Below are 17,122 nucleotides of genomic sequence, written 5' to 3'. Positions count from 1 at the left end.
TGTAGACAAGTACAGTTGTCACTCCTCAACTAAGGGAATTGTATTAGGTGATAGCTTAAGTATTTCCTGTATAGCATCACTTTAAGTTCATAATGCACTGATTGCCACTAAGCAGACTCTCAAGGAGCTGAGGGAGAGACCTGATGTCTTCAAAAGATAAGATCTAGTCTGGAATGAGTGGAATATCCATAGCTTCTGGTAGAATGCCTCTTTGTTGTGTTCAGGACGAGAAGCATTTCCATTTAGCTAGATAACATTTGCTAGTTGAATCCTTTCTGCTATTGCAGAAGATGTCTCACATAGCTGAAGAGCATGCACGTTCTAGGTATGATGCCCATCCAAATACCATGCCCTGAGGTGGAGTGGTTGTGGATTGGGGTGTTTGATCCTGCCATTGCACTGGGTCTGGAGCTCGGGGAACTAGAACTGTCAGGGCCGGAAAGGGGTGATCAGGATGACATCACACTGTTCTGCTGGAACTTGAGTAGCACTCATGGCAAAAGCGGCAGCAGAGGGAAGGCATAGTTGAACTGGTCTGACCAGGAAAGGAGAGCATCACCCTGAAAGTGACAGCCTACGTCTCCTCTGGAGCAACACATGATGCACTTGTTGTTGGCCTGGGAAGTGAATAGATCTCTTGTTGGGGTTCCCCATGATCTGAAAATGTCACGTAGCACCGTGTCATCGAGTTCCCACTTGTGGTCAATCACAAAATGTCTGGTGAGGGAATCTGAAAGTGCATTTTGCGTCCCTGGAAGCTAGGCTGCAGATAGGGTGATCTGATTGCTGATGCACCAGTTCCAGAGATTGACTGCTTCTGTACACAGGGAGGCAGATCTCGCTCTCTTGCTTGCTGGTGTAAGAGACCATCCTAGCGTTGTCTAACATTATCAGGATGCAATGAAAGCAAACGAATGGAAGAAAGGATTTGCACACCTTCCTTACTGCCGATAATTCCAGGACACTGATGTGCATTCTATATTCTCAAGATGTCCAGGCTCCTTGTGGTGTGTGGTTGCTCATGTAGGCTCCCCAACCTTGCAGGGAAACATCCATAATGATTATCTTGACTAGTGAAGAGGGGAGAAGGAGAGCCCCCACGCATATGTGATGAGAATTTGTCCACCACAGAAGGGAGGACAGTAACTTGGCAGGAACTGTCAGTGTGAGATTCATGGAATGACAGCTTGGGGAGTGAACTGAATGTAGTCATACTCGAAGGTGGAGTCTTGCAAATGGAATGACATATGTGCATGAAGCCATGTGGTCGAGTAGGGACAGGCATGTTTTGTTACCCAAGGGTTGCTTGCAATGTGAGCTATGATATCGTTCATGGTCTGAAAACTGTGAGCAAGTTCGTCCCTGCGGTGATAGAGTTCAAGGTTGCCCCAATGAAGTCCAAAGATTTCATGGGAATAAAACCAGATTTTTGTAATGTTTACACAGACTCCCCAGTGAGGAAAAAAGGTGGAGCACCATAGATATCGACGGATAGGCTTTTTGGTGAGATTTGGTGGTGAGGAACCAGTTGTTGAAGTATGGGAAAGTGAAGCCATGACATCTGATGTGAGCTGCTACCACTGAAAATACCTTGGTGTAAAGACTATGGGGGTAGTAGCTATTCTGAAGGATAGTACTGGAAATGGCCAGAGCCCACCATAAATCTGAGAAATTGACCACATGCCATTCTTTCTGAAAATGGAATTATTGCTGCTACATGACTGTGAAAATTGAGTTTGTGAATGAAGTGGTGGAGGTCAAAGATTGGTTTCCACCCAGCCTTCTTCTTGGATATGAGGAAGCAGGTCAAGTAAAAACCTGTAACCTGATACTGTGGAGCAACACGCTCCATTCCTCCTTGCTGCAATAAGAAGTTCACCTCCTGAGAGAGAATATTGTCATGAGAGTGGTCCCCAAATGGAGTTGGGGAAGGCAGTTTTGGATGAGGTAGCATTGCAAACTCAATCGTATAGCCAGTGTGGATGATTATCACACTCCAGGTGTTGAAAAAGAGTGCTAGGCGATCCCCGGAGCGAGGTGTTGGGCTCAGCGAATCACTGCTCTCAAGCTCGCATCAAAAATATTACTGGGTTGGGGGCTGGGATTGGGATGTTGAGGCCAGTGTGGAAGGAACATGGAAGCAGGACTTTTGAATCTTCTGCCTTTAATGAGGTGATTTGTAGGGTCTCTGATGGTAGAAGTGTTGAGCTCTATACCTTGATAGGGTTGATTGGCGATGTAACTTCCTCTTAAGGGAAGGTGTGTATACACTCAGTGATCGAAGGGTAGTCCTAGAGTCCTTCAGGGTGTATAGGGACTCATCTGTGTACTGACTGAAAAGGTGAGAGTCATTGAAGGGGGACCCCAGGGCTAGGCAGCCCAGCACCCCCTGCGGGGGAAACCGCTGTGGGGGCAGAAGCTGTGGGGGAGAGCGGGGTACAGTTTAAGAGCCATGCTGGAGGTGCAGCATATGGTGTGTTCTCCAGCCAGTGAGCTGTCTCTTGCTGCTCCCAGGGCTCCTGCTGCTGGCTGGCGCTAGCGCCCAGGTGAAGAGAAGGACTACACGTACATGAAGACACAAGTCAAGCAGGGGCACAGGTGCAGACCAACAGATACTGCTTTCAAATTCTCTGACTCTGCGCGCATGGTGCACAGGAGTAACCAACAGTGGAAAACAACAGGGACCATCGCTCAAGGAAGAAGGGAACCACCAGCAGACAAGGCCAGCAAGACAAAAGAGAAAAAAACCTGCAACACTGCAACTAGCCACAAGGTGGCAGCGCAGTTGACGCGTCATTGCAAAACTCCCATGAAAATGTCTCAGTCCGGTTGCAAAGTCTCCCGCCCATTATTAAGGCCAGAAGGAAAAAGATGTCGTGTCACTTGCGTGTTTTTCAAAAACCTGCTACTCGCCTTAGGCGCACGGGCAGTTGCCAGGACAGGTCTGCTCCGTACAGGGGGGCAAACGTCCAGAAAGGGCCGCCGCGCAGAGACACCGCTCCGGCCTGAGCCATACTCCCCTGCCCCTCCCCCCGCTGCCCCTCTGAGGAAACGCTGTGTAACGCAGTCGCTAGACAAACGGCTGAGCGAGGCAGCCCGGAGCTTCTAGTCATTTCTCTCGCCGGCCGCGGGACCGACCTTGCCCCCACTGAACTTCAGCTCCCAGGATGCACTTGTGACGGCCCGTGCTGTCCCGGTGCATTGTGGAACTTGTAGTTTTCCCTTTTGACGTTGCGATGAGCGAGCTAGGCGGTAGGGACTACATTCCCCAGCATGCATGTGGTCCACGACGTCGCGGCTCTGCCTGCGCAAGGCAAAGCCTTTGTTGGTCGCCTTTCGCGTCAGGTTTGTGACCTCAGTGAATGACAGCTCCCAGCATGCTCTGGTCGCAGAGTTGCCCCCCCTCTCGTTCAAATGTGCACGCTGGGACGTGTAGTCCTTTTCTTCGGCTCTGTCGTGGGGTTCTGGGCTGTGCGGACTGCACTTCCCAGGCGGCCCCGCGGCGGGGGGCGGGGAAGGGAGGTGGTTACCCGGCGGGGCGGTGGATGCGACTGGCTCAGTAGCGCTAGGCGGCGGCTCAGGAGTCCGTTCTGGGCGGTGTGTGGCGGTTTCGGAATGTCGGACGCGGGCGGCGGAGGTCCCGGCGGCGGGGGCGGCGAGGAGGGCGGCCTGGAGGTGCCGGGCTCGGCGGTGCAGAATGTGGCCGATGTCTCGGTGCTGCAGAAGCACCTGCGCAAGCTGGTGCCGCTGCTGCTGGAGGACGGCGGGGAGGTGCCGGCCGCGCTCGAGGCGGCGCTGGAGGAGAAGGGCGCCCTGGAGCAGATGCGCAAGTTCCTCTCCGACCCGCAGGTGCACACGGTGCTGGTGGAGCGCTCCACGCTCAAGGGTGAGAGCCGGGCCGGCGCCGAGCCGCTGCGGGGGGGAGGAGAAGGAGGGAGGGGTTGGGGGGAGAGGAAAAGATTGGCGGGGGTTGGGTTGGGCGGATCCTTCCTCCGCTGCAGACTATAGTTGCCAAGATGGCGGCCGCTTTGCGCTGACTGTTCTTCCCCCGCTCCCTGTGACATGGCTCCTGTCCCGATTTTTCACACTTGCTGTCTGGTCATCCTATGTGGGCTGTGACCTCCCCCCCCATATACACATACACAGAGTGAGGGGCGGGTCTGTGATCCCCTTGGATCCCCACCCCGTCCCCCAGGGGAGATGCTGACCCCATATGCATAGTGTTGTACCCTTGTACCACCCTATTGCAACAGGAAGAGGGGAGAGAGCCCCATCAGCTATTCCTTAACTGCTCCCCGCCGTCCCCAGGGGTGGAACTGGCTTCCCCTGTAACCTCCTGTATTGCAATAGAGAGAAGAAGGGATGCTGTAACACACATACACACACACACATACACAGAGCAACACCCTTGTTCATTCCCGCAGGAAGGGAATGTAACATAGCCTTGGTCGTGAAAGCTAACCCAAAACCTATACAGACTTCCCTGTTAGTACCTGACCTGAAAAGATAAGGTCATGATGTTAGGATTTTTCCTTGATCAATTTGAGAAGTATCAAAGGATAATTAGTTTCTGTGTGGCTAGTTCACAGATGCAGGCAGAAGGAAGCTCCCTATAATTTCATCTGAAGGACTGCACCTGCCACAGTGTTGCAAAATGCTCCAGTGCAGCATAAACAGTGGGTATGAGCCCCTGCTGTTGAAGGACTTGGATGTGTGATTTTATGGCCTAGCCCTAGAGGCAAGAATGCTTAGCAACTGAGCTATATTAACATCAGCAAAAAGAAGGAGGAGTACTTTTGGCACCTTAAAGACTAACAAATTTTAAAACCCACTTCAGCTTATGCTCAAATAAATTTATTAGTCTCTAATGTGCCACAAGTACTTCTCATTCTTTTTGTTGATGCAGACTAACACGGCTACCACAGTGAAACCTGTTAACATCGGTGACATTCAGTTAAAATGGAATAAATGTTTCAAAACCTGGCTTGTGAACTTCTCTATGTTAGGTATTAACATTGTGTCTACCCCTTCCCCCTTGTATAGCATCTAGTAACTTTTTAATGGGTGAATTGCTCGTAGGGAGGAATATAAACTACATTAGTTTCAGATGTAATAACAGATGTCAAATCCTTTACAGTTAATTAGGTGGTCTGGTATGTCTAGCTCCCGATCAAAGCTTTTTCACAATAGTTTGCATGGAGAAGTGGGGTCAGACTGGGAAGTCAAAGTCCTTAAACCAAAAAAAGCCAGTTGTGTGCTAAATCCAGTTGCCCCATTTATGAGACACAGAGTATGTCTGTATTGTAATGCAGTCTGCGGCAGTCTCAGAGCCCAAGTCTTTTGTCCTGTGCTGCTGGACTAAAAATAGCAGTGTAAATGTTCGTCTCAGGCAGGATATTGGACTCTGGGACCCATGCCCCTCACAAGGCCTGTGCTCTAATGTCTACACTACAGTTTTTAGCCCCCTCAGCCCAAGCCCCACAAGCTGTTCAGTGAGTTATTTTATTGCAGCAGGATTAGTGCTTCTTCACTGGCAGAAGAATCTCTTTAAAGAAGGGCAGAGGAGTCAAATGGCAAGCTGTTCCTCTGGAGCTTTTTTTTAATCGGCGCTTGATCCATCTGATCGTTCACCTCAGGCTTACAACAAGTCATTTTATGCATGTGGGTGTTTGTGTGCATAAGTATTTTGTGATAGCATTTAGGTTGTAAACACCAAAAGTGAATTTTTTTTAGTTGGAATAGCATGTCTCTGAAATATATGGAGTGTTTGGATCAGGAATAGGTTTGATCTTTTGGGGTCTGCAAAGGACTGTTGTTCCCTCAGGGTATATCTATTGTAATTAGACACCAGTGCCTGGCCTGGGCCAGCTGACTGTGGTTAAAGGGCTCCTTAGACATTCAGACTCCAGCCCCTGATGTAGGAGAGTCCCAGAGCTCAGTCTCACCAAGCTTGTCTGCACCACAATTAAACAGTCCCTTCACTCAGGCACAGGGGGCTTGGGTGATTTTTAATTGTGGTGTACACATACCCTGAGATGCTTTCTTTGTGTAGAAGAACCAGACAAAGATGCACCTCTATATGGGAAGAGTAGTTTTGCTAAAATTATAAATCTTGGTTGAAATACATCAAAAAGGAATCTGTTTTACACCAATAGCCTAAACGGCAACTTTTAAAATACCACATTCTAGAAATGGCTTTAATATTTTTAAAACTGACCCACATGACTTTTATGGACACTCTTGGTCAGCTTCAGCCACTAAAAATTTATAGCTTGACCACTCATATGTTGAATTTTTAAAAGATGATTAAAAACCACTCTTGAAAAAAATGTGCTGGAAATAAAGTAATGATGAGCTCACTAGAGCTGTGCTGCCTATCAGCAGCACCTGTTGTAATAGACCTTACTTCTGGAGATATGCTTTTGGATTATCAGTGCTTTTTCACAACTAATAAAGGTATTTAACCTCCTTACTCCTGTAAGTGCAATGGGTGTAGAGTTCTAGCACTTGTGCTTTGTTAAGAAGTTAAAATGTTTAGCATTGACTTTTCTGCGGTGACTTGAAAATGTAAAGCACCAGGTGCTGCTTACTAGCAACTCTCAGAACAAGAGCCAGATTTCAGATCCCGAAGATTCACCAGTTAATCTTCTCAAACATAAATTGTATGCTGTTACCGGTAAGTGGTTGGTTTCATCTGGACATCAAGGGCAGCTACCACAATGGACTACTACTAGTCCATGGGCTTTAGGTGCTACAGTAAAACAAAATTAAAACTCTGGTAGTTTCTTTTGGCGGCACTGGGAGAACAGGAGAATAATGCTTCTGTTCTTTTTCTCACTTGGGTGTGTCTTTCTTAGATGGAGATAGCTTTGTGCTGCATTGCAGTGGTTTCACTGCACAAGTGCCAGCATGCACAGCGATGACATCACCTTGTGACTCATTAGCTAAGTTAGGGAAACAGTCATTTTCTCTTACATTTTGTACTTTTTAATCTCTTTTCCTTAATAAAATTATGTCTTTGAAAACTATCAAGAGACATAATGAAAAGGAATTAAACTGATGATTTTGTGGCATGTTCTTGCAGGTCTTTAAACATATTGAGGTAAGAGAACTTTATGTAGTTTTAAAAAGCCATAACTCAGGCTTTGTATTTTGGGAACGCTCTGCAAATCTCTCTCTCGAAATCCACATGTAAGGAGTTGGCTTGTAATTTGCTTTCACTACAGCAGTTCATACAGGAGGCAGCCTAGAAAAAGGGGGAGCAGTAATGGCCATGAAGTAACTAATCTCTAGTAAAAAAGCCATAAAAACCTCTGTCTGGAGAAGTCATGCGTTTCTGGGTTCTAAGTCATGGTTTATTACAAATAAAAATATATTTTGGTATGTTTTATCCAATTCTGCTGACAACAAATGATATCATTCTTGGTATGTTTTTAATTTAGTTGCCTTGGAAATGTTGATTAAAAATCAAAGACTGATTGTACAATTCTCAAGCAAGTAACAAGGCTTCACCAGTTTTCATCTTATCTGGTTATTATAAGTAGTATCTCAAACCTCTAAAAATACAACTTGAGCTGTATGGCACACAGTACTTTGTGTAAAGTTTCAAACCTAGATGAGAGATGGGTACAAATGAGCTCCTGCACAAATAGGTGTGAGGTAGATGGGGTGGAGAGGGATGGGTTAATAGGCTTTTAAGTGTGTGTTAAAGGTTTTTAATATATCAAACTCTGTTTGCAGAGGATGTGGGTGATGAAGGAGAAGAGGAAAGAGAATTCATATCCTATAGCATTAATACTGACATTCATTATGGGCTGAAGTCAAACAGGTGAGTGCAGTTTTACTGAAATCTGATATGAATGTTTTAGGACTAGGAAAAGCTAGTCCTATAATCCTTATGCTAACACACACATAGTAATATGTAGAGTTTATATAGTGCTTTTGATGTTCAAAGTGCTCTACAGACATCTAGCTTCACAACAGTGCGCTCTCTCATACACTTGCATATTTGTCTCTTGTTATTGTCTAACCCTAGCATGCATTTGTCTCTGTGAAGCTAAAATAGATTAAAAGAAATCTTACACCAGAAAAAGGTGTGCTTTCAATTAACATGAGTATAGACTTGATTTGCTTTTAGTTTTCTGTCAGTCTAAAATGAATGAATATAAAAACCTAATACATTCAGCTACTACTTGTAGTTTTAAAGCATTAGCACAAGTTTTACTCTCACTTTCAAAAGTGTACCCGGTAAAGCACGACAGCATGTAACGTCTGATATACACCACCTAATTTTGTGTTGTACCAGAGCTACTGTTATTTACTGTATTCTGGCATTAAATGTCTTATGGTGAACTAGCTTTTTTCTTTGCTCCACAGTTTGGCGTTCATTAAGCGTACACCAGTGATCGATGCTGACAAACCAGTGTCCTCCCAACTGAGAGTGCTTACTCTTAGTGAAGATTCTCCTTATGAAACATTGCATTCTTTCATTAGCAATGCTGTTGCTCCCTTTTTTAAGTCCTATATCAGAGAGTCTGGCAAAGCAGACAGGTAATTCTGTTAAATGTAAATAATAATAAATTTTCAGTACTAATGAAAAATGGATCAAAAGGAATGTGGAATGAGATAAATAGGACTTGAAACATCTCCTGTTAATTTTAACTTAAAGCTGTTGGGGATTTAATTCAAGTTACATGAACACATGTGCATGCAATTTATGTATGCTGTTGGTCTAGCTTTTCATTTGATAATGTTTTTCTCCCCTACCAGGGATGGTGATAAAATGGCTCCATCAGTTGAGAAAAAAATTGCAGAACTTGAAATGGGACTGCTGCACTTGCAGCAGAATATTGAAATTCCAGAGATCAGTTTGCCAATTCATCCAATTATTACTAATGTTGCCAAGCAATGTTATGAACGTGGAGAAAAGCCAAAGGTTACTGACTTTGGTGACAAAGTTGAGGACCCAACTTTTCTCAACCAGCTACAGTCTGGAGTTAACCGATGGATTAGAGAAATACAAAAGGTAAAATTGCAGAACCAAATGTCAGTACACTGTAGAAACTCCTGTGTCATTCTTTAAGGGTGTGAAAACCTCCTCTTTTGCTGTTGGTCTCTTAACTGTATTGTAAAATCTTACTCTAAACTTAGGGCCAGCTTCTCAGCCAGAGTAAATTGAGCAACACCAGTGTACAGTTGAGAACCTGGCTCACGTTCTTTGCCTTCAAGTAAATTGTTACTAATAAAATACTGGCTAATTTTGCGTCTTTCCATTCAGGTAGTAAAAAATGACTGAAATGAGGTGGGGCGGAACTCTTTAAAGGGACTGGTGCAGAAGGCTGGTACTGAGTAGAGCAGATCTGGGAAAATGTTACTAATATGTATAAAAGTTCTGCCTCGCAGTGGCTCCCATGCTTTGCTTTGGTGAAGGTGGCAGCTTACTTTGCATTGCCATAATGTTACTCTAACAGTAACTCAACTCTGCTCCAAGTAAAGTTCTGAACCCATTGTGAAAGATGAACAGTATCCTGAATGAACGTCACTGAATTAAGTTAAACCTTATTGAAGTAGTTTTAACGTCTTTGGAGTTTATCATATTAAAAATGCAAATGTACTGTTGTGAGATTGCTTGGTACTTCTTTAGCAGGAAGCCAAGATTAATACAATGGATCTCCAAAGACCCTTCTGAAACAATGTGAAGCTTTAAGATTAAGGGGGTTTCCTCTAGGAGGGGAGGAGTAATGTAATTCCTCTGGTTATCAACCCTTTGAAGCCACATCCCTGTCCTCAGATTTAGTTCAAACCAGATTCTCGAGAGACTAGCAAAGAGAAGACCTTTTGGATGAATAGCATGAGTTCAGACTGATCCGGGACAACTTCCTGATCCAGCTAGCGGATTGGACCTCGGGTCCATGGAGGGCCCCAGTCCTTAGGGAAGGCTTGGAAGGACTTGCTTACGGAGTCCCCCAGAGGTTGAGTGCTGGCTCTGAGAGAAGCTGTGATGAGCTGATAACCAGAAGGACTCCCCTATGTTGTGCGGGGGTTGAAGGAGTGCTTCTGACAGTCTGTGTTAAGGCTTAGGTTCCTCATAAGCCTCCTTTGGGGTACTTAGTAAGGCCTTGACTTTCCAGCAAGGCCCCTTGTGGCCGTCCCCTCCTTTCTGGGAAAAGCTGTAGGGCTTCCAGCAGATCTACTTTCCTTTCACAGGAGAAGCGGAGTCTGTGCCATGCTTTGTTTCACTTCTCCCCTTCTGTTACAGGAGTAATGATTTTACTCCTTTTCCTCCAAAGAAGCCACTGACTCCCTTGCCTGAGGTGGCTCTCTTCTCTGGGCATAATATCTATCTGCCAAGGGGGAGTGGGGTTGTTCTAGTTGTGGTGAAGATAAATTTTTGGAGAGGCTACTGTACAGTGACACTTAGTTAACTTGAAATATATCTGTCAAGTCTTGAATTTTTAGTGCTAGAAATAATTTGTGGATGGATGCTATAGTTGAGACAAACGTAAGCAAAGCTGACTGCTCTATCCTTAATGTATTGCAAACTTATACCTTAAGGTTTCATAGGGTGCATGCGTAGCACTTGGTGCAACACACACAGGCATCATCTAAATAAGGATGAAATACTGGATTTTTACTTTCTTGTGACCAAATTCTCACTGTTCCTGCATGGATACACTGAGGCAAAGGATAAGGCCATAGCTTCCTTCCTTTTATTGCCAGCTCCTGCAATCATTGGACTCTGGGACTGATTTAGTATACCCAGCAGGTTCCCAGTGAGCATGGCTTAGGCTGGGAGTTTGGTCAGTGCCCTTCTGCATACTGTCTAAATGAGTTCAGTCTACCTCAAGTATATACAGGGTCACTTCCACTTGGGAGTGGCAACAACAGCTTTGCACCTTCTCCAGTGTACCTCCAGAAGTCTAAAAAAACTATTTGCTCACCTGTGACAACACTTTAATTTGGCTCTTCTTTTATCCTAGGAACATTTTGTAACTTACAGCTTTTGTGTACAGCTACTGCATGCAACATCCACTATTACAGTTCTTGGTGAATTGCTTGCAGTGGGCTAGTGTAGACTAGATCTTTCCATTTTGGCATGTTGAATTAGTAAAGTTGTGTGGAGGCAGTTTATTAATAGAAATGCAAACCTACCTAAAACAATTAACAGTTACACAGCAAAAGCATGTCACTTTCTTCAACATTTCATTTGTCTTTAAGGTGACCAAACTGGATCGAGATCCTGCCTCAGGCACGGCTTTACAGGAAATTAGTTTCTGGCTGAACTTGGAACGTGCTCTGTACCGCATTCAGGAGAAGCGTGAAAGCCCAGAAGTCCTCCTGACGCTAGATATCTTGAAACATGGCAAACGTTTTCATGCTACTGTCAGCTTTGACACAGACACAGGTAAGAAATTTCAATGTGCTGTAGATTTATGAGCAGTTTCTGTGGAAGTTTAGCTCTTGTGATAGTTACGCTAATTAAACGTTAACATGACAATAAAAAAGCTTCACCTTGTATGAAGTGAAAACTATTGTTTTTCAATTGGGCAGATGGAATTGACACAGTGAGATCAATTAAATTTTAACTCTCTTGTATTGTGTTTAGGTCTAAAACAGGCACTGGAAACAGTAAATGACTACAATCCACTGATGAAAGACTTTCCTTTGAATGACTTGTTGTCTGCTACTGAACTGGACAAAATAAGACAGGCACTTGTGGCAATATTCACCCATCTGAGAAAAATCAGAAATACAAAGTACCCCATTCAAAGGGCACTGCGTCTAGTGGAAGCCATTTCAAGAGACCTGAGTTCTCAGCTACTTAAAGTATTGGGAACCAGAAAACTGATGCATGTTGCCTATGAAGAGTTTGAAAAGGTACGTCTAGGGAAGGGGTGGCCAGCGTGAGCCTGAGAAGGAGCCAGAATTTACCAATGTACATTGTGAAACTGCCACAGTAATATGTCAGCAGCCCACCGTCAACTCCCCCCGCCTGCTCTGAGCGCCTCGCACCCACCAGCAGTCCTGCCAATCATTGCTTCCCCACACCTCCCGATCTGCTGTTTCGTGGCGTGCACGAGGCTCTTGAGGGGGAGCGAGGGCACTCCAGGCTCAGCGAAGGGGACGGGAAGGGGTGGAGTGGGGGCAGGGCCTGTGGTAGAGCCAGGGGTTGAGCAGTGGGCACCCCCCAGCCCATTGGAAAGTTGGCACCTGTAGCTCCATCCCCGGAGTCAGTGCCTATACAAGGAGCCGCATATTCTCTTCAGTAATAGCTAACATAACACAATGAATGCAGATATAAGAGCATGTCGTTTGAGAGTCAAACAAGTTTACGTTCTTAAACTTTCAGGTTATGGTTGCATGTTTTGAAGTCTTCCAAACTTGGGATGATGAGTATGAGAAACTACAAGTGTTGCTGAGAGACATTGTGAAGAGAAAGAGAGAAGAGAATTTGAAGATGGTGTGGCGTATCAATCCTGCTCACAGGAAACTGCAAGCTCGTCTTGATCAAATGAGGAAGTTCAGGCGCCAGCATGAGCAGCTGAGAGCAGTTATTGTGAGAGTCCTAAGACCTCAGGTAGTGTTCCACTCCTTTCGAATAAGGGTAACTGCCTATACATCTGGTAAAGATATAGCAGTTTCCCATCTCTTTATCAAAGTCTACATGCAGACACAAGCCAGTCACATTAAATGCATGAACTCACAAAAGCAAAATTACTTGTGTTCCCCTGCAAACAGCTGACTAAAGGAACCACAGGTGCAAAACACAACCATTAGGATTTGGGTAGAACTCTTAGAAGCATTCTAAATCCACCATGGAAAGGAATATACAATCACTTGCATAGCTGCGAGCTCCTCTGCTGGATCTGTAGCAAGTTAAACAGTTATTTCAAAGTTTTGCATCTGTGACATAGTGGTAAAGACCCATTTTCAGCTACATTAGAAACTTACCAGTACTAGTTCAATCCGTAACTGATCACTTTTGTATTTATGCAAACAGCAATGTTTTTTCTCTCTCTAATCTCTCTTCAAATGGAAAAAGAATCTGGGGATTTATTTTCAGGCTTTGAGTGCATGTTTTTAAATAGTCTTTAGTTTTCCAAAAGTAGCAGTCCTCTTAAATTATTCAGTGTTTATACCCTGACAGTAATGAAAGATAGTTAATCATTTTCAGTTTGCGTAATGAGAATGGTATTACATTCGTCCACTTTTTGCTAGTAATAAGGCTAAAGTGTACATACTTAAATCCATGAACAAAAGCACTCTAATGCTGGCTTGTTTTTCCATGTGATGGGGGAAAAAGTGGATACTGCATACAATAACTTTGTTTGGATTGCTTGATTTTTTTGAATATGGCAAATAACCACAGCACAAGTTTAAAGCGGAGAATCTCTCATTATTGCTAAACATTGTGCAGCATAAGGTATACTCTCCTCGTCTCATTTGCAGACTAAATCCCCTACAAAAGCCATATTAGCACTGTTAGGTTCCAAAGGATTTAGTCAACTGTAAGTACAGTGCAAACAATTAATTGCATATGTCTTTTTAGTGTGTATGTAAAATGTGTAACTCTCAACATGTATATGACACAAAAACCATTAGATCAGTGAGTCTTGTAGAGTTAACTAAACTATGTGACTTTATGCAGGTCACTGCTGTTGCTCAGCAGAATCAAGGAGATGTACCTGAACCCCAGGATATGAAGGTAGCAGAAGTCCTTTTTGATGCTGCAGATGCTAATGCTATTGAAGAAGTAAATCTTGCTTATGAGAATGTTAAAGAAGTAGATGGCTTAGATGTTTCCAAAGAAGGTACAGAAGCCTGGGAGGCAGCAATGAAACGGTATGATGAAAGAATTGATAGGGTTGAAACAAGAATAACTGCTCGTCTACGAGACCAGCTTGGCACAGCAAAGAATGCTAATGAAATGTTCAGGATCTTCTCCCGATTCAATGCTTTGTTTGTCAGACCTCACATTCGGGGTGCTATTCGTGAATATCAAACACAATTGATCCAGCGTGTAAAAGATGATATCGAGTCTCTTCATGACAAATTCAAGGTACAATATCCACAAAGTCAGGCTTGCAAAATGAGTCATGTTCGTGACTTGCCTCCTGTGTCTGGGTCTATAATCTGGGCCAAACAGATTGATCGACAGCTCACAGCCTACATGAAGCGTGTCGAAGATGTGCTTGGCAAAGGTTGGGAGAACCATGTTGAAGGCCAGAAGCTGAAGCAAGATGGAGACAGCTTCCGTATGAAGCTCAATACACAAGAAATATTTGATGACTGGGCAAGGAAGGTTCAGCAGCGCAACCTTGGTGTGTGTGGTCGTATCTTCACTATTGAAAGCACTCGTGTTAGAGGCCGAACTGGAAATGTCCTCAAACTAAAAGTCAACTTTCTCCCAGAAATAATTACACTCTCCAAAGAAGTCCGCAACCTTAAGTGGTTTGGATTTCGTGTTCCACTTGCAATTGTCAACAAAGCTCACCAAGCAAACCAACTCTATCCTTTTGCTATTTCTCTGATTGAAAGTGTCCGTACGTATGAACGGACCTGTGAGAAGGTGGAAGAGCGTAACACTATTTCTCTGCTGGTAGCCGGTCTAAAGAAGGAAGTGCAGGCTTTGATTGGAGAAGGTATCGCCCTTGTGTGGGAGTCGTACAAACTTGACCCCTATGTACAACGCCTAGCAGAGACTGTCTTCAGCTTCCAAGAAAAGGTTTGTACAGCTCCATTATGTTCTTTTTTCCAAGTGAGACTCTGCACATATCGGTGGCAGTTGAGTTTATCAGCAACAAAATAGTTTAGTTTTGGATTGTATACTATTCAGGACAACAGCTGTCTTCTTCTTGGAAAATCTAACTGTGTGGAATCTAAGCAATAGTTGCATGTCTTTATAGTATTGAAGAAGTCACTGAACAGAGAAACAATTGACAAGATGTATGTTCTCAGATTATTACCTGGTAATGTGACAAATGTTCTCTTTGGGGGGTGTTAGAGAAACCATATCATATAAAAAATGCTAAATTAGTAAAGTAGCTACTGAAATTCGTTAGTGATTATAACATGAACACGCTTCTGATTAATGCTTTATATTCTAATATAGCATCAGTTACTGAGAAACATGCAGGCAGCTTTTTAAAAAGCTATCTCCCTTTTCGATTAAGGGAATTAGCCAAATTCTGACATCTCCATTATCAGACAATTTCCCAGAGACTTGAGTAAGTTTCAGTAAATGAAAATAGAGTAATGACTCGCCCCCTCGCAAGAATGGATGTAGCTCTGTTTGTGAGAGAGGGATCACTTCCATCAACATGGCAGACTGGTATCAGCAAAGTACTAAAATTTAAATTTTCCCTTAGGTGGATGATCTGCTCATTATTGAAGAAAAAATAGACCTGGAAGTTCGATCCTTGGAAACCTGCATGTATGATCATAAGACTTTTTCAGAAATCTTGAACAGAGTTCAAAAAGCTGTGGATGACTTGAATCTTCATTCCTATTCCAATTTGCCCATCTGGGTCAATAAATTGGATATGGAGGTAGGTCCTTCACTCGAAGTGTTAAGTGGCAAAATAACTTGTCACTAACAATGTGGTCTACCACTCTGAAGTGACGTAGAGTGAGAATTTCCGATCTATTTGCCAGTTCCTTGAATATCTCTACCAAATGCCCTTTAGGACATCTGGCAGGCACTTAGGCAGACAAATAAAAGTGCTTAGCTACTGATGACTGGAATTAATGGATTCCAGTGGAGACTAGCTATTATCCTGTCAGCTGAAGGGTTGGCAAAAGGCTTAATGGATGGTTGAATGTGGCAGGGTAGGAAACAGGTTTTCAGATGTGGGTGAACATCAGCACCTTAATACGGACAATACTAATCATAATGCTAAGGTGAAGTTGTCTGTTTTAGGACAACATGGCAGTAAATCTGATATTTAGGTCCTCTCAAACATAAATTTTAAATACTCTAAACTGTAGTCTAATATGTTGACTTAAACTTCCTTTGCTTTAAAAGTGTTTGTTTTAAAAAAATAAAATATCATTTAAGAGTCCTGCTGTATTGGAAAGTTTCAGGGATTTCTTGACAATGGGTGAGACCACATGATGTGTCTTTCTGCCAGTTTTCTTTGTATTTGTTTTCAATATGGCTGCTTTGTCCGTTAGATTGAACGAATACTAGGAGTTCGTCTACAGGCTGGGCTGAGAGCTTGGACCCAAGTTCTTCTTGGACAAGCTGATGATAAAGCAGAAGTCGACATGGATACAGATGCACCTCAAGTCAGTCACAAGCCTGGAGGGGAGCCTAAGATCAAAGTAAGTTATATTTGACTATTACTCATTATGCTTTTTGTTAAAATAAGACCATACAGAACCTTGAGTAGAAATAAAAGTATGCTTGTGGTACATATTGCTATATAATGCAAGTTCTTCTAGTTATGGTCCTGATTTGTATTCCCCTGGGGGTTATATGCACGCGCCATGCATGAGAAGCTGGATGGAGTTTTTGAAAGTAGTAGCATCTGTTGGTCCACGTGTATGCCCTTGCTTCGTTGAAGTCCAAGAGTACTTTTGTTACCGAGGCAGTCCCCCTTTCTACATTAGACTTTCCTCCTTTTAGGTCATGTTCCTGCCCATTCCCCTACGGCTCCTGCGGATCCACCAGTTCTGAGGGCACCGCCATTCGAACTGGGCTTTGATGTTTTTGGCTTTGCAGACTTGGATGGAGTGCACGATCTGCCCTTCCCATAACCAAGTGTTGGCAGGTGCTCCTCTTAGTCCAACTCTGACAGTACCCCTGGAACCAGAGCAGTTCCCTTCATCATCTCCAGATGCTGTAGTATCTTCATCTCCCTCCTGACGCCCGTATGACTACTGTCAGTACCAAGAACTGTTACCCAACGTGGCTAATATCCTCCACATTCCACTGTACAGAACAAATAGCACCAGCACCAGCTGTCTGATATCTTACACGCTTGTTACTTACCAACCAGTGCTGCTTTTCTTCAACTGGCCTGGACTGTTTAGCACACTCCAGCCGCTTGCACACCTACCCCCCAAAACAGATGATTCCCTCTATTTCCTCAAGTACTCCAGAGCTGCTCTGTGATCACTG

General features: G+C 44.0%; 1 protein-coding gene across 2 annotated transcripts in view; it reads left to right on the top strand.

Annotated features, from left to right (window-relative positions):
* The first annotated feature begins 3,522 nt into the window (after nucleotides 1–3,522).
* LOC120403590 (cytoplasmic dynein 1 heavy chain 1) overlaps nucleotides 3,523–17,122 on the top strand; it is a 67,488-nt gene continuing 53,888 nt past the window's right edge. The window contains exons 1-10 of one of the 2 annotated variants that reach the window (XM_039534848.1): nucleotides 3,523–3,886; nucleotides 7,741–7,828; nucleotides 8,377–8,550; nucleotides 8,770–9,025; nucleotides 11,218–11,404; nucleotides 11,606–11,877; nucleotides 12,350–12,577; nucleotides 13,649–14,725; nucleotides 15,369–15,548; nucleotides 16,174–16,323. In XM_039534848.1, coding sequence (XP_039390782.1) covers nucleotides 3,616–3,886; nucleotides 7,741–7,828; nucleotides 8,377–8,550; nucleotides 8,770–9,025; nucleotides 11,218–11,404; nucleotides 11,606–11,877; nucleotides 12,350–12,577; nucleotides 13,649–14,725; nucleotides 15,369–15,548; nucleotides 16,174–16,323 — 2,883 coding nt within the window. In that variant the 5' untranslated portion in view covers nucleotides 3,523–3,615. The remainder of the gene's footprint in view (nucleotides 3,887–7,740; nucleotides 7,829–8,376; nucleotides 8,551–8,769; nucleotides 9,026–11,217; nucleotides 11,405–11,605; nucleotides 11,878–12,349; nucleotides 12,578–13,648; nucleotides 14,726–15,368; nucleotides 15,549–16,173; nucleotides 16,324–17,122) is intronic. The other variant, XM_039534847.1, reaches the window with a different exon arrangement.

This window comes from Mauremys reevesii, linkage group 4 (genome assembly GCF_016161935.1).
Source record: "Mauremys reevesii isolate NIE-2019 linkage group 4, ASM1616193v1, whole genome shotgun sequence".
Taxonomy (NCBI): Eukaryota; Metazoa; Chordata; order Testudines; family Geoemydidae; genus Mauremys; species Mauremys reevesii.
The sequence above is the reverse complement of the archived record's forward strand: the minus strand, read 5'-3'. Positions and strand labels throughout refer to the sequence as shown.